The sequence below is a fragment of the Biomphalaria glabrata genome, chromosome 12 (genome assembly GCF_947242115.1).
Source record: "Biomphalaria glabrata chromosome 12, xgBioGlab47.1, whole genome shotgun sequence".
In the NCBI taxonomy this organism is placed as follows: domain Eukaryota; kingdom Metazoa; phylum Mollusca; class Gastropoda; family Planorbidae; genus Biomphalaria; species Biomphalaria glabrata.
The window spans coordinates 18,487,322-18,512,102 of record NC_074722.1 but is presented as its reverse complement, the minus strand read 5'-3'; the positions used below and the strand labels follow the sequence as shown (position 1 = coordinate 18,512,102).

The 24,781-nt window shown below is 35.7% G+C and overlaps 1 protein-coding gene across 1 annotated transcript in view; it reads right to left on the bottom strand.

The window, feature by feature from the left end:
* Positions 1–5,062: 5,062 nt before the first annotated feature.
* The window catches only part of LOC106069928 (uncharacterized), a 45,192-nt gene continuing 25,473 nt past the window's right edge, over positions 5,063–24,781 (bottom strand). The window contains exon 2 of the mRNA XM_013229705.2: positions 5,063–8,813. Within this exon, the coding sequence (XP_013085159.2) occupies positions 8,566–8,813 (248 nt within the window). The 3' untranslated portion in view covers positions 5,063–8,565. The remainder of the gene's footprint in view (positions 8,814–24,781) is intronic.

Here is a 24,781-nt window from a genome sequence, read left to right as displayed (position 1 = left end):
TATCAACAAATAGTTTTAGCTATCAACAAATAGTTTTAGCTATCAACAAATAGTTTCAGCTATCAACAAATAGTTTCAGCTATCAACAAATAGTTTTAGCTATCAAGTCCCGGGAAGTAATGTCTTAAGTGCTACAAGTCCTACTTAACACTAGAACCGACCACCGACACACTTCCCAGTGTCGCTCTAGATCCTCCAAACAGTTCACTGGTATCACACAGGACGGCACTTAGGCCCAGACAGTTCAGACTCTCATTACCTGCAGATCCCTTCAGCCAAATCTACAACAGTCCATCCTGTCCTTGTCCTATAGTGCGCCCACAATCTAGATGTCAGTGTCCTAGGGTACTGTGTGTCATCAAAGCTCTCCTCCAGTACCCCTACAGCTTATATTAAAAAGACAACTCCAAATGGCCAATGATCAACCAACGACGTTATGAAGGTAAAAAATGCAAATTTGTTTCGTTTAAATGTTTATCAGCACACAAAATGGTAAATGTTTAACAATCATTAATCGTGTCGAGATAGCAATAATGATAATATACGAAATCAACTGATAAGTTAATATGTATCGTCGCACCTTCGTCCCAACATGTAACCAATGGACACTGTCATCTACGGCTCAATGCTCTTGCAGAAACCAAGGCTGGGTCCACACCCAGGACCACACCCAGGACCAAAACCGAGTCCAGCCTGACTCTAGAGTCCGAGGATGAATAATTGGAATATAAACCTACACTTTAATGAGGACACTTCATATTTCTATAATATACCAATGGTATATTATAGGAATATGAATTGTCCCCTCGTTGGCTCGGCTTCCGGACTCGCATGTGTCGGGGAACCCATTGCGATAGCTTAAGGTACCTTGACCATTGAACAAACTCTGATTGAATGATCATCTACTTGATGTGGGCTTTAAGACAGAGGGGTTGGTGAAGAGCCTATTCCTCATCCTGGCCACGGGATAAAATCCTTTCCTGGGCCAAAGGTGCATAAAAAGGGATTTATCTCGAACCTTTTTTTGGACATCACCTTAATGGTAATAAACTAGGTTCTATCCCCACACGAAGTGTTACACAGCAGGATGACTATCTCCGCTCTAGTTTTGCCAAGCAATTAACCCACTATCTAAATTACTCCATGGCACTACAAAGAGTTTTAAGGTTGATACTAAATGTGCAAAAAGTGTGTCTCACATATTATACATGGATGATTTAAATCTATATGCAGAAACCGAGCAAAAGCTACACACCTAAATTATAACGGTAAACCGCTTTAATGACGATATCTGTATGTCTTTTGACCTGGATAAGTGTGGCATCATAAGCATTAAAAAGGGCAAGGCAACGAACACTAACATTGCATTTGAAGGTATCGGGGAATTGAACTCTGCCTCTCTTTATAAATATCACAATGCCAAGATAAACCATAAGAAATTAAAAGAGGACTTTCTTGGTAAATATAAGCAATGAGTTAATAAAATCCTTAACACTAAACTGTCTGACGGTAACATCATCTACTTAACTATTACTGATTATAATAAACCAGATCTTCTTAATTACCTCTAAATTATAATTTAACATAACATAGCATAAAGGCGACATTAAATCTTGGATTTATTCTCCGTATTGATATATTTGTTTTTTACTGTTTCGTTCATTTATAATGTTCAGTAAAAAGTCTAAATTACATTGATTATTAAGTTCAATTCACATGTCTAAGCATTTAATGGAGTTTATGGCTTTTCAGTCCTGGCCCACTGACCCAAGTGTCCTATACTCTTATATATCAGGATGATCAGCTCTATTAAGTAGTAGGCCTACTGTTCTCTACATGAACTCCTCCGCTCCATACAAAACATCCACTGACCTGGACATTAGACCTAATGACCTCTTTATTAGAGCTCCCGACCTCTATATGAAAGGATAAAGGGCTGGTGTAAGTGGATAACAAACAGACGACGAATGCATTGATGGACTTGACGTGCTGGACAAGGGAGAGAAGAGACATTTTTTGAAGAAAAGATTATCAAGGAGGGTAATTGAATTAATTCTAAGAAGGATGACCACGTTAATGCATTTGAGTTTGTGCGTTTGCAACGCAGGGTAGATATAAAAACATGGGGAGGGGGCGTCTAAGTTTAAGATGACTCTAAGCTAAAGCTCTGTTATTTAGAGGACTATTGGGCTTCTCTATGTGCCATGAAATAGAAATTCGGGACCCATTGCTACACTTCTTAATCCGACACTGGGTCTAGCGGCAGGTAAAGAATCCAATGTGAGCTCTGCACCTCTGGCATACGACTCATCACTCAACTCTGTTTGAACTTTATCGGCTATCTGCCTAGTTCAGCTGTGACGTAGCACATCTCGTGTAATTTCCCAAGAGACGTCGTTGGCAAGTGACTGCAGTCAAGAGATTTATATCTTGAATAAAGCTTTTCTTGGGGCTGCCAACTCCTCCTATTTAATGCCACATCGAATTCAACCAAGAAAGCTGGCGAAGAAATGTTGCTTTCCATTTATAGTGGAGATACACAGGTTAATTTATGTTTAGCCATTTGACATCCCTATTCACTAAGCTTGAACTAAAGGCCATATTAACGAAACAATTGGGAATGATGCAAACACATTTTCATAGATCGGTCTATCATGTTCAGCAGCATAGTCAGTGCGTCCTACTCTATTTTGTTTTTGCAGACATAGGTTTTTGTATAGGAAAAGGGGGGCGAATGTTTTCCATGCTAACAACTCAAGTCAAGGCTCGTGTTTAAAAAATTCTTACGAATGCAAGTAAATATAAACTGTGTACAAATAAAATAAATTCATTGAAGAAACTAATTACTTATCAGGTAGGTATGACCTAAAGAAAAATCTTAATAAAGAAAAAAACAAGATCTTCAACAAGAAAGTTTAACTTGATGAAAAGCATGGCTGGGTATTAAAACTCAATCTTCAGTTCATACATTTTGCACACATTTTATATTTCCACGCCCAGGAGAGTTTTTCAACTGTTTCCGGAGATTCTGCCTATCAAAAAGGAAGTGGGGTGGAAAGGGCGGAAGCCAACAAAAATGGGTAGAAAAAATAAAAAAAAAAACAACGAAAAACTAATTACATTATGTTATTTTTCTTACAAATGTAATGTACATTTTTTTTACATGTGTATTACTTTAAGTTTACCAAGCGTCCGGTAAAAGAAAGATATGCCCTCCTATTGGGCTTCGCATCATCCTGGCTTATTGTGTGAAAATATTATTATTATCTTTCATTGACGTAACTAGGATTTTTGTGGTGGGGGTTAAAAATTCCCCATATATAAAAAATCTCCTTTCAGACGTGCGATGTATAGGGCTGATGATGTTAATTTTCTGTTTCTTTGGCCAACGGTTAACGAGCAGGGTGTCATGTGGACAGAGCAACGACCAATCGCCTTTACTTTCCCCAACTTTAGTCAGGTACCCATTAAACTTGGGCGAAAAACCCAAATTCAAAATCCCAGTATTCACCGAGATTTGAACCCAGGATCAAAGGTTTGGAAACCAATCGCTGAACCGCTTAGCCACCGCGCATATATATATATATATGAATGGGGGAATTTTATGTCGTGGTGGGTGGGTGTGAACCCCGAAAGCCCCCTGTCATTTTGTAAATTGGAACCGTTAGCCATTTTGTACTTTTTGGTAGTATTTTCGGTATGTATAAATTTCACCATCAGTTCTAGTAGTTCTTCATTGACATAAGTTTCTTGACAAAGTTGCTGACAAAAAGAAAAAGATGACAAAAAAAAAAAAGGAACATTTAAGAAACAATTATTTTTTTAAACGGCTGTTTTAAAAGCAGGAAGTCCGTTTTATGAGGTGAACATTTTTTTCCCTTTTGTCTCAGACTGTATGTATTCCAAGGCTCCTGTGAATTTTGTTTCCATTCTAATCCTTGGCGTGACTCACTTTTATGGCCGTCTTCTTCAATTTAACGCAACATTATAGCTAGTTGTCCCCCCTTAATCGAACACAAGGCACGTGAACCGAAAGATCCAATCAGTTTCGAGTGAGTGCATGCTAGCCTGCTTCCAAAATGGCTAGAGGCTACCAATAATGGCAGCCAGGTTAGCAATCAACGCTGTTCAATGTGGGAATGAAATTTCCTCATAGAAAAAAAAATACGCAGGCAAAATGTGTCATCATTCGCTATTCGTTAACTGAATTCCGAAATAGTTTGATCTTTTCAGGTCTTCTTCCAAAATACATAGACGCCACATCAATAGGTTACATTTTTATGTAACACGCCCATAAGAAATTTATTTATTTCAACAATATTTCTGCGATTCTTATGTCCTATATTTAGAACTATAAGCTTATCTACACCGTCCGTTTCTGATGACAGAGATTGACATAAATATGCCATGAATCCCCTTCCCAAGAACCAGTGCTAGGAACAAAGATTTACTTCAAGAAATGTGTTTCTTAGAGAGTATATGTGTTTTTGTTTTTTTTCAATGTGGGCGTTAAGACCGTTAGCTCTGATGAGTTTGATCACTACGATTTTGAAGTTATTAATATGTTTGATATTCTATGCAGCTTTGCTAAAACTTTCCCGTTAAGAGTTTACGGTTGGGATATTGTTCTTTAATAATAATAACAAAAACTGTTTTTCTGAGTCAAAGCACGGCCTCCATCAGTTGTTACACTTACTATCTTCTTCCAAACCAACCCAACACTTTAACACAGTTCTTCATAGCATTGAATAAATACTGGCGTGAAATTGTGTCTTTGACATTTACTTAAAACGTTTTGAGAATTTTAGAATATGTGTAGAGACAAAGTTTTTTTTAGTCTCTTCATCATAGTGATAAGAATCAGAAGTTTCAATCATTTATATCGATATTTAAAATTATTAATTTTTTAATATATTTTAATATGTGTTATCTGTGGCCACACCTGATTTCTGTAAGTGTCCGCGGGCCGCATAAAACACTCCAGCGGGCCGCATGTGGCCCGCGGTCCGTAACTTGCCCTCCTCTGATCCAGTTGAAGAAATTAAAGCAAAATAAAGAGAAGCAACTTTCAATCACAATTTATTTGAATGCCCACATGAATATAATATCCATACAAGTCACACTTTGATTCAGATTCATCATTTTTTAAATTTATGTATAATGTAAAATAGAAAAACAACAGTATGACAATAACTTACACTAGAATACACAATATAAAGATACATAACATTGAGTCTTGGTTCAAACGATAGCATGTCCCACAAAAATAATTATAAAATAGCAATAGATAATCAGTGAATGACACATTAAAATTGGGATACAAACCGAATAGATCACATGACAGTTGCTTCAGTCATTAAGCAAAAAAAAAAAACATGACTCAATCATTAAACAAACAAAAAACATGACTCAATCATTAAACAAACAAAAAAACATGACTCGATCATTAAACAAACAAAAAAACATGACTCGATCATTAAACAAACAAAAAAACATGACTCGATCATTAAACAAACAAAAAAACATGACTTGATCATTAAACAAACAAAAAAACATGACTCGATCATTCTAAACGTTTTTTGTTCCTTTGGGAAGAATGACTAGCTCTCACAATCCCAGCTCTCACAATCCCAGCTCTCACAATCCCATCTCTCACAATCCCAGCTCTCACAATCCCAGCTCTCACAATCCCAGCTCTCACAATCCCAGCTCTCACAATCCCAGCTCTCACAATCACAGCTCTCACAATCCCAGCTCTCACAATCCCAGCTCTCAATTGTAGTCATTAAAACTCAGTTCTAACTAAATTCTTTGTAACTTTCATCACGACTGTCCTTGAAAGATAAAAAAAAAAAAAACCTTTGCTGAATAAGTTTTAAAACCTGGCTGCCAGGTTATGCGCGCTGGACTGTCGTTCGGAAGGTCTCGATGGTCACGTGTTCATCTCCTGCCCACTGCCTTCCTTAGTCGTCCTCCGGGGGGTTTTGGCTAGGATGAAATTATCTTTCAATCTGAAGGAACATCTTAAGCATGTAAAACCACCAACAACCAAGTCAGTATTGAAAATGACATCACACTGGACTTGAACCCAAGAACTGCACCCAGATGAAACACACAACTTCCCATACGGATCTCACAAAGTATATACAAGTTTTATCTTTCTCTTTTTATGACATCAACTATTTATCCTTGAAACGATATTTTATCTTTTATTTCACCAAATAACTTGACGCCGGGCATGTTGTTCCAGATAAATAGAGGCCTTGTGTTGGTAAGAGCCACAAAGTAGTTAGACGCCAAATTATTCATTGAATTTTTCTTGACCGCTTCATTGGGCTGCTAGGTCTGACACATTCAGGTAAACTGGGGTTATGTACAAGAAAACTAAAATGTAATACATTTGATTGGCATTGTCACAGAAAACTGGCATATCACATCTGAACACAAAGCAATATCTAAATACTTGACATAAAACAGAATCTTATGACCAAAAAAAAAAATAAATAAATTAGATCACACGTGACGTAAACCTCAAAAAGTCAGATTAACCTAGCCTCGTTTTGAGGAAATAAGTAACACAGACTTTGAAATCACAAATTTAAATAGCCACATACACTGGCACTGGAGCGATGGTGGCTTCTCTGTACTGCCACTATTTTCTCGTGACTGAGATTATTGTGATTGTACAAATGGCTGGGGAATTAATTGTACAAATTAAAATAATAAAGGATAATCCTCTCAAGAGCTTCTGTCAACTAACATTATTTATTTCTAGTCCAAATTGAATGTAAACAAGAAAAACATAACATATACTTCAAAACAAAACAAAAAACACCTTATAGTAAGTGTAATTGTATCAATGAGTTTGGATCAGTCATGTAATTTTAGCTTAATCCCAGGTTGGGTGTGGGAGGAATAGCGTGTACAAATTTGTGACCATACAGACAGAGTGAGTGGATAGAAGCTTTGTACAAAGAGATAACTAACGTAGCATTGAATATATTTAGATGTATCTAATATATGAAACAGAAAGTAAGGTGTGTGTATGTATGCATGTATATATGTCCCGAATAAAAATCAAAACAGTGATCAATCTTGATAAAACTTGGCATAAGATCATTGCCAAATGACAAGAACATTCTTATTCTAACATAGTCTAGAAAAATCTATGACAAAGACTACAAGTGGAAATAGTTTGACATATTTGTACAAAATGTCTTGTATAACTTTATGCAGTGTAAACTTTAGGATAGCTGCCTTTCTTGTATGTTATCTTAGTTATGTGCTTAAAGGATTGAATTTTAGTCTTTCCTGAGTATATTTCTTGATATTTAGGAAAATACGCATTTGTCCCTCAAAATACGCATTTCATTTTTAGCATGTAGGCATCTCTGCTAATTGACCTTTCAGATTGCCACTGTACAAATATATTTTACATATAAAAAAGAGCTAAAGTAAAATGGCCAAGAAATTTAACTCAAACCCTAAAGGTCACTCTGCTTTAAAGAAAATGGGATCATCATTTAGTTTCTGTACATAAATAAGTAAATCCAAAGAGATAACTTGTAAGTTTCATTATTAGAAGTATCACAATTCAAAGGGGCCTGCATTCTCATAAAGCGACACAAAGCAAAACAGTTATTGTCCATGAAAAAAACGCTATTAAATACTTAAGTGTTACATAAAAGTAAAGTTCCCCTTTCAGATCTTGTGGTCAATAGGGCAGATGATTTAAAGGTTATCTGTTTCTGTTGCCTACAGTTAACGAGGGTGTCATGCGGCTAGCACAACGACCAACCGCCTTTACTTTTTCCCAAATAATGTCAGGTACCCATTAGAGCTGGGTGGACTCAGAGACGCCCGAAGATCCAGAAATTAAAAATCCCAGTCTTCACCAGGATTCGAACCCCGGACCCCGGTTCGGAAGTCAAGTGCTTTACCGCTCAGCCACCGCGCCTCCTAAGCATTACATAGTCACATCGAAATAATTTCAAGATCTTTGAAACTAAAAATTGTAATGGCATTTACTTAGTATTTATTTTGTCCCATTTGCGGCTTTACCAAATCCCTACAACGTGTTTCAATCGAAGCACTCTTTATTGTTGGTATTTAATTGGTAAGGACACCATAACCAATACAATGCTTTTGTAACGTCACTTAGGTCATGCAAAACTTACTGCATATATAACGCGATTGAAGTGTCACATTGAATTTTTCGACGTGATCGGATCGTAAGAATCCTTTCAAAAGATTCGCTTTCATCATTGAGCGGCTAAGATGTGCTCCTACTGGCTAACTGGTTAAGTAGCTATTTCCTCAAGAGCCAGAAGGAAGTCACACGAGGGTGATGTTCAAGTCATTAGGAAAAATAATAACTCGACATGTTATTGATTTGACGCCAACACAGACCTCATCATATTGACGTCCAGGGACAAGTGAGGTGGACAGGAGGGGCGGGGGGTGAGATCTCATTCTGGCGGACGTCGTATCCTGTTCAGCCCCAAGTCCAGCGGCAAGTCTAGTTATACTGGCGGTTCGATGGTGTCCGCCGGGCGGCAAGTCTAGCTATACACGCAGTCTGGCGGTCTCCAGCAGACGTGCAACAGGTTTCTCCTTGTTCATCTGAGCCTCGGCGAAATTTGAGATGACCGGACAGAAGATGGACAGGGCGGTGGCCATGACAGCGGTGATGTAGCTCCAGCCCATGGCGCAGTGGCCAGTTCGAAATGCTCGTGTTGAGTCGCAGAAGTAAGAGAAGAATGGAGAGCTGAAGCCAATTGGGTAGAGGACAAGTCCCGAGAGAAGCAGCAGGACTGGGGAGAGAACAACAAAACAAGTCAGTGACATTCCAGATAACATAGCCATAGAATCATGGAATACATAGACATTAAACATGGACTAGTCAATAACATAGACCATAATTTCTTACACTTTTGACAGGCTCATATGTTTACCTCCTTCTTCTTCGAATGTCATATCGCTGATTTATTTGTAATCACAATCAACTCGATTTCTTATTTCTTTTCGTACACACTTCAAATAATAACAAACGAAAAAAAAAATGTTTGTAAATAGAAATAAAAGTTATATTGTAAATAGCATTTATTTAGATCAATGAGAAGGGTGTACTTAGTGCTGAGATGGCAGATCAGCATATTTTGTTCCATGTTTTGTTAATTTTAATCTGAAATGCGATTCTACGTCTAATAGATCTTTTTTTACTGTTTACAAAGGCTGAAAAAGCAACTTCCCATAATTATGAAGTTGCTAAAGGCAAATAGTACCTCCGAACTTTTTCTGATAAAACCGTAAACACATGTTGCATTTGTAACAGAATGATGTTTGATTTGGAATGTTTCCTCGAACTAACCAACGAACATCAGTAGGAAAAAGAAGCTGGTTAGGACCATTTCTAATGTCTTCCGGTATTAGCGGAAAAAATCGTGCATTCAAATGAAGGTTTGTAATGTAGTTCACCATTTTCACGCTTACGTCCAGAACTTTCTATGGATCAGTGGGCATCTTGCATGTCGCCGAGGTCTCTCTGTGTATACAACAGTGTGTGGGCATCTTGCATGTCGCCGAGGTCTCTCTGTGTATACAACAGTGTGTGGGCATCTTGCATGTCGCCGAGGTCTCTCTGTGTATACAACAATGTGTGGGCATCTTGCATGTCGCCGAGGTCTCTCTGTGTATACAACAATGTGTGGGCATCTTGCATGTCGCCGAGGTCTCTCTGTGTATACAACAATATGTGGGCATCTTGCATGTCGCCGAGGACTCTCTGTGTATACAACAATATGTGGGCATCTTGCATGTCGCCGAGGTCTCTCTGTGTATACAACAATGTGTGGGCATCTTGCATGTCGCCGAGGTCTCTCTGTGTATACAACAATATGTGGGCATCTTGCATGTCGCCGAGGTCTCTCTGTGTATACAACAGTGTGTGGATATGACATTTAGGGCAACATTTTGAATTCAAGCAACGAGTCTTTTGTTTATTCCGACCATAATGTTTGCCTCCATCTCTACTTTTTCCAACACATCTATTCCGAACATTTTGTTCTCCTGCATAAATTTATTCATAATATTATTATCTCCTTTTGTGCTGGCAAAATAAAAATTCTTCATTTAATTCTTTATTTTTAGCGGCCCCCAAAAGGGCTATTAGTTTTGAGTGGTCTGTCTGTCCGTCCGTTTAGATTTCGTAAACTAGAAAATATATTGAAAATCCGACATCATGAACTTTTAGACCATTTAAAGTTCTGATGCAACGGCTACTTTTTTCTTTTCTGATAGCGAAAAATTTATTTTTAAAAATAAATTATGCAAGCACTTTTTTTTCATAAAAATACAACATTTTTATAACTATTCACTATTAATAGTAACAAACACGGGAGGCTATTTAGTAAGGGAGAAGACCAGTTACCATATTTTAACACGGTTTAAGATTGTTTTGTAAAATAATATTTTTTTTACAATCGTATTGCTAAGTTATATAAGTTCTGTCATACTGACTACTACATTTACAAAAAATTATTACTTTTTTTAAAGAAAAAAATCTATTTAGTATACATATAAGAGGATCATAATTTAAAACAACAATAAAAAAGCAGTTTTTCATACTATCATGTGAGTTCCAGTGCGGCTCTATTACCATTGAACACTTAACTAAAGGAATTTTTTGTAAGGAAATGTTTTGTTTTTTTCTTGAGGCTTTGAACAAGAGATTGACCTTTACAAAACGATTAGACTAATTAGATAATCATTATAAAACATCAGTTAACTTCACATTCACTTTCACCTATCCCTTATCCATTCAAACTCTTCCCGTTCCCCTGAGGGTACGCGTACCAGACTTTGTGAAACATTTATCTAGAGATTGCTAGCCAAAAAAAAATAACATAAACCCATCATAACTTTCCCCCTGGTAATTCTTGATTCTGATTGGACAATACATTTAAAATACTCAACACTAAAGAAACAGTATAGAAAATTACATTTATCATGCTTAGGGTTTTTTGTCTATACCTACACTGGTGCTCATACAATAATTATAATGGAGACCTTTATTTAAATTTAATGAATAAATTATAGTTTTTACCAATTGAAAAGTGTTTGATCTATTATCATTATCATACTTCTGTAACCCATTATTTTAGTTGAAAGTAGCAATAGTACTGTGAAGAACAACTGTCCATAAGTTTCCTGCCATGAAATAGCCCTCCAGTTAGGGGCGACTACTCAAAAAAAAAAGGAGAGTGAATCACGTGAAAATGACTCACGCCCATTGTTCCATGGAATTAAAGATTTGATGAGCAAAAGACGAGGGACAAAATCGGACATGCTGAAAGAGGGAGGGAAAAACAGTGGTCGCCTAATGTCGCAGCCATTTCCTGGTCCAGTAGCACTGGACGGGGGACTTGATTGGATGAGGAATTGAATCGTCCAAGTAATGGATTTGCTCTCCATCTTGAACGTGTGGACAAACACACTGGTAAACTGCATTCCAGGGAGCCCCGGGTGGACATTCTTTTTTTTTTGTCTTCTATACAGAAAATAAAATGGAACATTATAGTTTGTTGTTATGTCTTTAACTTTATAGCGTACAGGTCAAGAGTCAACGTCTACTAAATAAATTTTAGCTTTTATATAGCGCTACTTTTATGCTTATAGCATGCTCAGAGCGCTATGGTCCAATCTCATTTGTGGACCAGTGGGGGGAGGGGGTATATGGGAAAAGGTTTTTCCGTGCTGCGTTTAGGTGCTCAGTAAACATCGAGTCGGGTGTCGAACCTCGAGCCCCCTTCATAGGTAGCCAAGCCAAGCCAAGTTGCTGGTACTTTGATTTTCTTTGTATCACCTGTTTGTACTTAATATATTACTTGGTAATAGTTTGTACTTGGCCTCTCGACCATGCTTCCCACTACTATATAATTTTGACTGTATAACTTTTGGAGCTCTGCTTTCATCACTCAAAAATATAACACGAACAATATCGTGTGAGCAGTTCAATTGGTTGTGTGAGCAGTTCACGTGGTTGTGTGAGCAGTTCACCTGGTTGTGTGAGCAGTTCAATTGGTTGTGTGAGCAGTTCACCTGGTTGTGTGAGCAGTTCACTTGGTTGTGTGAGCAGTTCACCTGGTTGTGTGAGCAGTTCACTTGGTTGTGTGAGCAGTTCACCTGGTTGTGTGAGCAGTTCAATTGGTTGTGTGAGCAGTTCACCTGGTTGTGTGAGCAGTTCACTTGGTTGTGTGAGCAGTTCACCTGGTTGTGTGAGCAGTTCACTTGGTTGTACCCTAACTCTATACATACATATGTATATAATGTTCTAGTGTTGGTACCATCACACCAAGTCTCCTGGGCAACACTCTAAATCTTACAGATGCTTCAAACCTTGAGGTCTTAGTTCTACAAATATCTCAGTTCTACAGATCTCAGTTCTACAGATCTCAGTTAAAAAGATTTCAGTTTTAAAGATCATATCCTTAAATGTCGTATTTTGTTAGAGAATTAAATTCAGTAAAAAAAAAATGCTGGAAAATATTAGGCATAGGCATATTTTATTTTCAAATCTGGTGCCAAAGCGAGACAATCATAGAAAACAAATTGAACAGAGAGGCCATCCAAGATTTCTTCATTAGATTATTTTGTCTTCCTTGAAATATAGTTGAACATAGAGATTATTTTGTCTTCCTTGAAATATAGTTGAACAGAGAGATTATTTTGTCTTTCTTGAAATATAGTTGAACAGAGAGATTATTTTGTCTTCCTTGAAATATAGTTGAACAGAGAGATTATTTTGTCTTTCTTGAAATATAGTTGAACAGAGAGATTATTTTGTCTTCCTTGAAATATAGCTGAACAGAGAGATTATTTTGTCTTCCTTGAAATATAGTTGAACAACAGAGAGATTATTTTATCTTCCTTGAAATATAGTTGAACAGAGAGATTATTTTGTCTTCCTTGAAATATAGCTGAACAGAGAGATTATTTTGTCTTCCTTGAAATATAGTTGAACAACAGAGAGATTATTTTATCTTCCTTGAAATATAGTTGAACAGAGAGATTATTTTGTCTTCCTTGAAATATAGTTGAACAGAGAGATTATATTGTCTTCCTTGAAATATAGTTAAACAGAGAGATTATATTGTCTTCCTTGAAATATAGTTAAACAGAGAGATTATTTTGTCTTCCTTGAAATATAGTTAAACAGAGAGATTATATTGTCTTCCTTGAAATATAGTTAAACAGAGAGATTATTTTGTCTTCCTTGAAATATAGTTGAACAACAGAGAGATTATTTTGTCTTCCTTAAAATATAGTTGAACAAAAGAGAGATTATATTGTCTTCCTTGAAATATAGTTGAACAACAAAAAGATTATTTTATCTTCCTTGAAATATAGTTGAACAACAGAGAGATTATTTTGTCTTCCTTAAAATATAGTTGAACAAAAGAGAGATAATTTTGTCTTCCTTGAAATATAGTTTAACAGAGAGATTATTTTGTCTTCTTTGAAATATAGTTGAACAACAGAGAGATTATTTTGTCTTCCTTGAAATATAGTTGGACAACAGAGAGATTATATTGTCTTCCTTGAAATATTGTTGAACAGAGAGATTATTTTGTCTTCCTTGAAATATAGTTGAACAACAGAGAGATTATATTGTCTTCCTTGAAATATTGTTGAACAGAGAGATTATATTGTCTTCCTTGAAATATAGTTAAACAGAGAGATTATATTGTCTTCCTTGAAATATTGTTGAACAGAGAGATTATATTGTCTTCCTTGAAATATAGTTAAACAGAGAGATTATTTTGTCTTCCTTGAAATATAGTTGAACAACAGAGAGATTATTTTGTCTTCCTTAAAATATAGTTGAACAAAAGAGAGATTATATTGTCTTCCTTGAAATATAGTTGAACAACAAAGAGATTATTTTATCTTCCTTGAAATATAGTTGAACAACAGAGAGATTATTTTGTCTTCCTTAAAATATAGTTGAACAAAAGAGAGATAATTTTGTCTTCCTTGAAATATAGTTTAACAGAGAGATTATTTTGTCTTCTTTGAGATATAGTTGAACAACAGAGAGATTATTTTGTCTTCCTTGAAATATAGTTGAACAACAGAGAGATTATATTGTCTTCCTTGAAATATTGTTGAACAGAGAGATTATTTTGTCTTCCTTGAAATATAGTTGAACAACAGAGAGATTATATTGTCTTCCTTGAAATATTGTTGAACAGAGAGATTATATTGTCTTCCTTGAAATATTGTTGAACAGAGAGATTATATTGTCTTCCTTGAAATATTGTTGAACAGAGAGATTATTTTGTCTTCCTTGAAATATAGTTGAACAACAGAGAGATTATATTGTCTTTCTTGAAATATAGTCGAACAACAGAGAGATTATATTGTCTTCCTTGAAATATAGTTGAACAGAGAGATTATTTTGTCTTCCTTGAAATATAGTCGAACAACAGAGAGATTATATTGTCTTCCTTGAAATATAGTTGAACAGAGAGATTATTTTGTCTTCCTTGAAATATAGTCGAACAACAGAGAGATTATTTTGTCTTCCTTGAAATATAGTTGAACAACAGAGAGATTATATTGTCTTCCTTGAAATATTGTTGAACAACAGAGAGATTATATTGTCTTCCTTGAAATATAGTCGAACAACAGAGAGATTATATTGTCTTCCTTGAAATATTGTTGAACAGAGAGATTATTTTGTCTTCCTTGAAATATAGTTGAACAACAGAGAGATTATTTTGTCTTCCTTGAAATATAGTTGAACAACAGAGAGATTATATTGTCTTTCTTGAAATATAGTTGAACAGAGAGATTATTTTGTCTTCCTTGAAATATAGTTGAACAACAGAGAGATTATTTTGTCTTCCTTGAAATATAGTTGAACAACAGAGAGATTATATTGTCTTCCTTGAAATATAGTTGAACAGAGAGATTATATTGTCTTCCTTGAAATATAGTCGAACAACAGAGAGATTATTTTGTCTTCCTTGAAATATAGTTGAACAACAGAGAGATTATATTGTCTTTCTTGAAATATAGTCGAACAACAGAGAGATTATTTTGTCTTTCTTGAAATATTGTTGAACAGAGAGATTATTTTGTCTTCCTTGAAATATAGTTGAACAACAGAGAGATTATATTGTCTTCCTTGAAATATAGTTGAACAAAAGAGAGATTATTTTGTCTTCCTTGAAATATAGTTGAACAACAGAGAGATTATATTGTCTTCCTTGAAATATAGTCGAACAACAGAGAGATTATTTTGTCTTCCTTGAAATATAGTTGAACAACAGAGAGATTATTTTGTCTTTCTTGAAATATAGTTGAACAGAGAGATTATATTGTCTTCCTTGAAATATAGTTGAACAGAGAGATTATTTTGTCTTCCTTGAAATATAGTTGAACAACAGAGAGATTATTTTGTCTTCTTTGAAATATAGTTGAACAACAGAGAGATTATATTGTCTTCCTTGAAATATTGTTGAACAGAGAGATTATTTTGTCTTCCTTGAAATATAGTTGAACAACAGAGAGATTATATTGTCTTACTAGAACAGATGTTTCTTGTTTCTCTCCAGTACCTTGTAAACTTCTATTCTCATGACATTATTTCTAAAACGTAGTCCTTCTATTGTGAGCCAGGTGCTCAACTGAATCCCCAAGCAAAAACGTTCTATGTTTTGACAAGCCAACGTAATGGTGACTGGAAGCCACTCAGTGACAATAGGAAAGAAGGAAAGAAAACAAACACACAGACACACACATACGCAGACGGGAAAATAATTTCCTTAGTTCGATTCTCAAACCATTTACAGAGCCAATCTCGTATTCTCCAAATTTCTGAGATAATCATCCGGAAGAGGAGAACCGTGACACTGATAACCTCCCCTTTCTGGAACTCTTCATCAAAATCCAAGAAGTTAATAAAAGCGTCTTGAAATGTGTTTTCTCAATCCCAGATATTGCAACGCTAGCCAATGACTGCTATGTAGTGGATCTAGTGACTGCTATGTAGTGGATCTAGTGACTGCTATGTAGTGGATCTAGTGACTGCTATGTAGTGGATCTAGTGACTGCTATGTAGTGGATCTAGTGACTGCTATGTAGTGGATCTAGTGACTGCTATGTAGTGGATCTAGTGACTGCTATGTAGTGGATCTAGTGACTGCTATGTAGTGGATCTAGTGACTGCTATGTAGTGGATCTAGTGACTGCTATGTAGTGGATCTAGTGACTGCTATGTAGTGGATCTAGTGACTGCATGTCATGTCTCAGTTGGAAAAGAATGTACAGCATATGTGAATATAAAAAAGTGGCATTTTTTTTATGCATAACATTATGACCTTACACTATAAAAGAAACACATTTGAAAACTAAAGGAAGACATTTCTATTTTAAATGTGATCAGTTTCTATCAACTAACTTGGAGCTGTAACTGGTGTCTTGTTGCTTACACATTTTAAACCATTTTGACGTATTGGTTTAATGTCTTCACTTAATATCTTCACTTAATGTCTTCACTTAATGTCATCACTAAATGTCTTCTTTTAATGTGTACTTCAAATGGCTTCTTTTAATGTCTTTACTTAATGTCTTCTATTCACTGCACTTAATTAATGGAGCCCAGCGAACTGTAGAAATTGGTAACCCCTCTTGGCTACGCTCATGGATTTGGTGACTGTAGTTTACTTAAGATTTTATATCGGAAAGGGAAGTTTTATCGTCAAAACCATCTTTTGAAAAGGGGGGGGGGGAGGAGAGGTTAAAACTAAAAATTTTCTGGAGGTTGTTTTTTTTTAAAACAAATTCAAAACCCCCTTAGCTACGCTCATAGATTTTGGTAAACTTTAGTTTGCTAGAGGTTTTTAAACTCAAACCCCCTCAGGACTTAAAAACTTAAAGCCCTCTGAAGAGTGGGTTTAAATTCCAACCTCCCCCCTCCCCCTTGGCTATGCTCAGAGAATTTGGTGACTGTAATTTGTCATAGTTTTATATTGAAGAGTTGATTTTTAGCTTTCAAACGCGCTGGAGGGTGTTTTAAACTCAAAACCACCAGGAGTGGGTTTAAACTTAGAGCCCTCTGGAGCTGGTTTTTTACCTCAAAACGCCTCTTGGGTACGCCCATGCGTGCTGGTACTTTGTTTTTCTTTGTATCACCTGTTTATAATTAATAATACTTGGTAATAGTTTGTACTTTGTGTTATTTGATTTTACTAAGTAGATTATACTCTTGTGTTATTTGATTATTATTTCGTAGTTTATAATTTGTGTTTCTACTTGATAAAGTTTAAGTTTGTGTGGTTTGGTTTTACTTTGTATTTTATGTTGTTTGGTTTTAATTTAGTCCTTATGTCACCTGTTATTATATCTGTTACCTGGTATTATATCTGTTACCTGATATCATATCTGTTACCTGGTATTATATCTGTTACCTTGTATTATATCTGTTACCTGGTATTATATCAGTTACCTGGTATTATATCTCTTACCTGGTATTATATGTTACCTGGTATTATATCTGTTACATGGTATTATATATGTTACATGGTATTATATCTGTTACATGCTTGTTATAATTTGCTTGTTATAATTTCTTTGAATTACTTGTTACTTTGTGTTGCTTTTGTTTTATTTGGTGCATAGGTCGATGTACTCAATCAGTTAGCTAATAAATATGGTGTTAAGCTTGCATCAGTTATAATTTCTCTTGAAATCATCTCTTCTGGAAGTCAAGAATTGTCTTTCTCAACTGCCTATAAGAAGCACAAAATCATTTCCTTTCTATCAGTATCACAAGTGCATCCGTTCCCAGATAATGTCAAATATCATAAACCAAAAAGATCGTGTCCGAAACATCATTACATATCTAGTCTCTGATATCCAAACCTCAAGAATATCTTGTCTCAGATATCCCGATCTCTAGAATATCTTGTCTCAGATATCCCAACCTCAAGAATATCTTGTCCAAGATATCCCTACCTCAAGAATGTCCTGTCCATGATCAGTACTTAAAATGATCTTGTCTCAGATATCTTCACCTCGATAATATCTTGTTCCATATATATCCCTAACCTATGAATATAGTGTCCTAAGTATCTTTACCTCAAAACTCTCCTTCACCTAATGTCCTACTTAGAGAATAGTTACAAGTAAAATTGGATCCTGGCACGGAATATATTGTAAATCAAATGGAGATACGTCATAAAAGGAACTCACACAAACAATAGAATTAAGTACGCAAAACAAAAAGTGTGTGTAGCTAAAGGCTGTGTAAATCTGTATATGGAGATAGTCTAATATATGTGTTACGGTCGTAGCGCAGCACGGTGTGCATGAATAATGGTGCGAATTTGTGTAATGAATGGAAGTGATGTTTAAAAGGGAAAGCCGGGAGTAATTGACAGGAAGAGAAATGAAATGTTCGTATTTTCATAACTTGTTGTAATATGAAAGTATTTATAGAGTAATAACCTGAGAGTCTATTATTATTTCGAAGAGTCTTGTGTCGTAACAAGTGGCGCCCAACGGAAAAGGCAAGACCTGCGTTATATCGGTATCTAATTCCTGTCTACTGAGGTATTAGGCTACTTGTACTACAAAGTGTAACAAAATCTCTAGATCTCTAGATCTATTAAGATTGGGAGAGTAGCGTCATCTAAATCTCTAAAGCTATGTACTAGACTCACTGGTAAACATAAACCTTTAGTTGAAACTTGACTAAAAACATTATTGTTGAATTAATCAATTGGATTAACATTTAAATTTAGATTTATATCATTAGAATTATTATGACGGCCCATTCTCTACATTCACCAATGTGAAAACGTCAGGGATCACCCACTGTATTTGGATGTGCTATGAACTTATTGAAAAAAAAAATAATTAAAAAAAAATCATGTCAGTGGCTGCTGAAGTACATGTTCATTATTCTGGCTGGTCATAGTTCTCAACAATAACCTTTAACATTCAATATTGATGGAAATTTGTACGATTATTAGCACTGCTGTGGGCAGCACTAGTGAATTTTGACTACGGTGGAGAACAGTGCCTATTTAGGACCAACGGATATACACTGACCACGGCATATAGACAAATAACAAAAGATTCATATCACCGGTGGAGAATATACACTAGCATTGGCAGTTATACCAGCAGGAAGAAGAGTATTCCGGGAAGTAGATACATATTTGTATTGGAATAACATTAAACGTTTGATTCATTACATTACATTTAGATATGAACATTGTTGGGTCCAAGCATTAAGTATATGAGAATCAAATATATTTAATTGATATGGTCAGATAACTCGATAAAGAAAAAATACAAATGGCGGATAAAGCTGAGATAGTTGCTTTGAAAGAAGAAGGGAGACTATTGGAATTAGAAGGAGCAGAGCTGAGAAAATATGTACAAGAAAGATTAATAGAAAGAGAGAAACTAGTCAAGGAAAAGGAAATAGAGAAAGAGAAGTTAGCCATGGAAAAGGAAATAGAGAAAGAGAAGTTAGCCATGGAAAAAGAAAGAGAGAAAGAGAAGTTAGCAATGGATAAAGAAATAGAGAAAGAGAAGTTGGCTATCAGTAAAGAGAAATTAGTTACGGATAAAGAAATTGAGAAAGAGAAGCTAGCTATGGAGAAAGAAAGGTTAGCCATAGAGAAAGAAAAGTTGGAAATAAAAAAAGGAAAAGCTAAAGATGAAGGTACTGGAAAGAAAAATGACGTGTCTGGAAATAAATTGGCAAAATATAAAGGTACAATGTTTGATGAGAATAAAATAGACATAGATATTTTCTTAAAGAAGTTTGAAATTGAAATGAAAGAATTAGCTTTTCCGGAAGATAAATGGACATTTTTGTTATCGAAGTCATTTGCAGCGGAGGTACCGTCAAAGATTTGCATGAATCAGAATAATTACCAAATAGTAAAGGAGCAATTACTAGGAACATTTGGAAAAACTGAGGCGTTTTATCGTCAACAATATGTTAATTGCACCATTGAAACCAACGAGGATCCCCAAACATTTTTAGACAAGATGAATAGCTAGTTTGACAATTGGACAGAGTCATCAAAAATAGAGAAGACGTTTGATGGACTAAAGGTATTTCTTATGCCGGATAAAGTCATTTATGAGAGTCAGGACGAACTAAAAATATTCCTGCTGGAGAGAAAGCCAAAATCTGTAGATGAGATTGTAAAATTAATAAGGGCTTACAAAGTGGCACATCCTGAAAAAAAGTTAAACAGAGGTAGCGATATTGAAGAAATAGTAGCATTTAATAGAGCTAGAGAAACACAAGACAGTTATAGCAACAATAGAAGATTTAGATATGAAGGACAGAATAGGTTTAGAGGACAAGGAAGGAGCCAAATAGATAGTAGACAAGGCCAGTATAATAGCTACAGAGGGCGATATCAAGGAAACAGACAGGGAAGATATGACAGCGGAAGAAATAGAAGAGATCAAAGTTTGTCGTTATTGTCGAGTTCAGGAAGTCTAGACTGTTTTCAAACATTTGTAGGAAATAAGGCTGCAAGAACGATAAGGGACACTGGGAGCACTATTGTTGGAATAAACCGAAAATTGGTTGAAGATCATGAATATACTGGAAAAAACAAAGCATGTATTATGTTTGATGGTAAAACAGTTCGATTACCCGTGGCCCGAGTGAACATTAAAACACCGTATTATACGGGGATCGTAGAGGCATGTGTTATAGACCATGATCAAATTGATTTGATTATTGGCAATATACCAAACATAAAGAAGTGCATGGAAAATGAGATAGAAGTTTGGAAAAATTGTTGTGGAATGGCGACTACTCGATCCTGTAGTAAGGATGTAGAGGAAGGAGATTTGGCAAAATTGTTTGAGTTATCAACTAAGGAAAAAGAGCAAGATGAAGAACAACATGAAAACACAGAAACAATAGAAATCAAAGATATAGTATTTAACAAAGAAAAATTTATCACAAAACAAAAAAATGACCCAGAGTTACGTCAGCTGGCTCAGAAAGGAGGTAGAGGAGGAAGATTCTTTATAGAAAGAGGAGCTCTTGTTAGAGAGATTGAATGGCATGGGGAAACAATAATCCAGCTTGTGGTACCTAGAGAATTCAGGCAGCTTGTTATGTAAAATGGGCACGATGTAGCACACGCAGGACATATGGGAATACATAAAACGAAACAAAGAATATTCAAGGATTTCTATTGGCCATCTATTAGTAAGGACATCAAAAACTATGTGACTTCGTGCAGACTATGCCAAATAAAAGGGGCAAGAAAAATAAAAGCACCATTACAAAGGGTGGATATAGCAGATAGACCATTTAGTAAAATAGCGATTGATTTGATTGGTCCAATGCCAGTAGTTTCGAATAGGGGTCACCGTTATATTTTAACTGTGATAGACGTGTGCTCAAGATGGCCAGAGGCTATTCCACTCAAAAGAATTGAAGTCAGAGACATAGTACAAGCATTATATACGTTATTTACAAGATTTGGATTTCCCAAAGAAATATTATCAGATAGGGGCACTCAATTCAACTGTCAGCTGACTACAACATTCTTGAACATGTTTGGGATTCAGCAAAGGTTTACAGCCCCTTACCACCCACAGAGCAATGGTATTTGCGAACGCTTTAATGGTACGCTAAAGAAGCATTATCTAAAGTAGTGGATGATAAACCCAAAGAGTGGGATATGGCTATTCCGTCAATACTATTTGCATACAGAGAGAGTCGTAATGAAACAACAGGGTTTTCACCATTTCAAATGATTTATGGAGGAAATCCGCGAGGTCCAATGACAATAGTGAAAGATTTGATAATCTCTCATGAACATGTAGGAACTAATGACAGTTATGATATTGTAACAGAAACTAGAAATCAGGTTATAAAGGCATGCGAAGAAGCGGGTAGACAGGTACTAGAGAAAAATGAATTAACGCGTTGCAGGGTGAATAAACATAGAAAAATGACGGAATTAGACGTAGGACAAGATGTTTTGGTCTTACTCAAGGATAAGAATAATGTACTGTTCACAAAATGGCTGGGACCGTACAAAATAACAAGGAAAATTAGCGATGTGGATTATGAAATAGACATTGATTCGAAGCTCAAAATATTTCATGTAGATTTGTTAAAAGAGTTCAGACCAAGACAAAGAAGTGAAGAAAGGAGTAAAGATGAGTCAATGACAATGAGTGCCTGTGTGACGGAAGAAATGGAGACAGAGGAAAGGTTTAGACTAATAAAGACAGTGGCAACAGAAAGTAGGCAAACGTGGAAGGATGTCACGGTGGATGGAGTTTCTCTTGATAGAGCTAAAGAAATCAAGGCACTAATTGAGGAGTATAAGAATATTTTTACGGATTTACCTGGGAAAACAAGTATTATAGAACATGATATCAAGTTAACTGGCAAAGTACCGAATAAACTGCCACAATATACGATCCCATTACACCATAGAGAAACATTACAGAAGGAAATTGATGAGCTACTAACACTTGGAGTGATAGAACCATCTAGTTCACCATGGGCTGCACCAGTCGTGCTTGTTAAAAAAAAGTGTGGCAACTTAAGATTGTGTGTGGATTATCGACAGTTGAATAAAGTCACACAGTTTGATCCATTTCCAATGCCACAAGCAGAAGAAATGTTTACTAAGCTAAAAAATGCAAAGATTTTTAGCACGTTGGATCTGTCAAGAGGATACTGGCAAGTACCTCTAAAACAAGAAGCTAAACCATTATCGGCATTTAAGACACCTTCGGGCATATATCAATGGAATGTGATGAGCTTTGGCTTGGTAAATGCTCCAGCCACGTTTAACAGAATGATGGCCAAATTATTCAGCCATAGAAGAGACACAATTTGTTATTTAGATGATATATGCATTTTTAGTGAGCAATGGGATGAGCATATACAAAGCCTTGGAGAGGTTTTTAAAATTATCAAAGAAAACAATTTAACATTGAAACCAACAAAGATAAAAATTGGCCTAAGTGAAATTTCATTTTTGGAGTATAAGATTAAAAATGAGTACATTACACCATTGGAAGAAACTGTATCAAAAATATTGGACATTAAGGTACCAAAGACAAAGAAGCAAATTAGAAGCCTTTTGGGGTTATGCAACTTTTATAGAAAATTTATCGCAATTTTTTCAGAAATAATTGAACCACTAACAAATCTAACAAAGAAAGGAAAACCTAACAATATAGTGTGGACGGAGGAATGTCAAGAAGCACTGGACATAATTAAAACTTTCTTTTCTGGGGCACCGATTTTGAAATTACCTGACAATACTAAGGAATTTATTTTGGCTACAGATGCATCAGCCATTGCAATAGGAGGCTGTCTAATGCAAAAATGGAATGGTGTCCCACATCCTGTTTTATATGTGATTAGAAAACTGACAGCATCTGAGTTGAAATATGCTACCATTGAAAAGGAAGGACTAGCCATTGTATGGGGTATAACAAAATTAGGGTTCTACCTAATGGGAGCTAAATTTGAACTATGGACGGATCACGCTCCCTTGGCCTTCATTAATACAAATAAACTAGGGAACAACAGAATAGCCAGATGGGCATTGCAACTTATGGATTATAACTTTGAGGTCAGGACAATACCAGGGAAAGACAATGTGATAGCTGACACATTATCACGGTGTACCTAAGAAGGAAAAGAAATGGAAGTAAGGAAAGGAGCTTGGCCACGTCAATTTTGTTTCTGTTGGTTGGTCAAAAGAATAATGTCAGTAAAATCATTTTGGTGAGAACACAATGAATAGCAGTGTAATGAATAGACATCTATAACAGATTGAAATATTTTGTAAATATGCACATACTACATGTATATGTAATCGAAGACTGTATGGATTGACGAAGCTTTGTTACATGTGTGAGGTGTCGAGATATTAATATATGGTGTTGTATTGAGAATTTGATGAAACCATTGTTAGAAATGTAAAATATAGTATTACAGTTACATAGTTAATTATAGTTTATAATTGTGAATTATGAGATTTACTCTGATTGGTTCGTTGGGGAAGTCTGGACATTATACATTGGGATGGATGTAAGTAATTTTGAACCTAAAATAATAATGTAAAGAATGATGATATTTAATTTTGCTGTTGGAGGGTTTTGTTGTTGTCGTTGGTTTTTACCTGGTTTAAAAGAATGAGAATTAATGAAGATAATATAATTATATTGAACAGTGATTTATAATTTTATTTGATATTTAAAAGACGTTCGATGTACATCGAACTTGGCAAACAAGGGGGGTGTTACAGTAGTAGCGCAGCACGGTGTGCATGAATAATGGTGCGAATTTGTGTAATGAATGGAAGTGATGTTTAAAAGGGAAAGCCGGGAGTAATTGACAGGAAGAGAAATGAAATGTTCGTATTTACATAACTTGTTGTAATATTAAAGTATTTATAGAGTAATAACCTGAGAGTCTATTATTATTTCGAAGAGTCTTGTGTCGTAACAATATGTTATATACAAATGTAGCCTAAAATATGTTATATACAAAAGTAGCCTAATATATGTTATATACAAATGTAAGGAGACGCGGTGGCTGAGTGGCAAAGTGCTCGGCTTCCGAACCGGGGGTCCTGGATTCGAATGCTGGTGCGCCTTCGAGTCCACCCCGCTTTAATAGGTACCTGACATTGGTTGTAGTGTGGGCCACAGAAACAGATGAGCATTACATCCTGTGCGCTAGAGATCA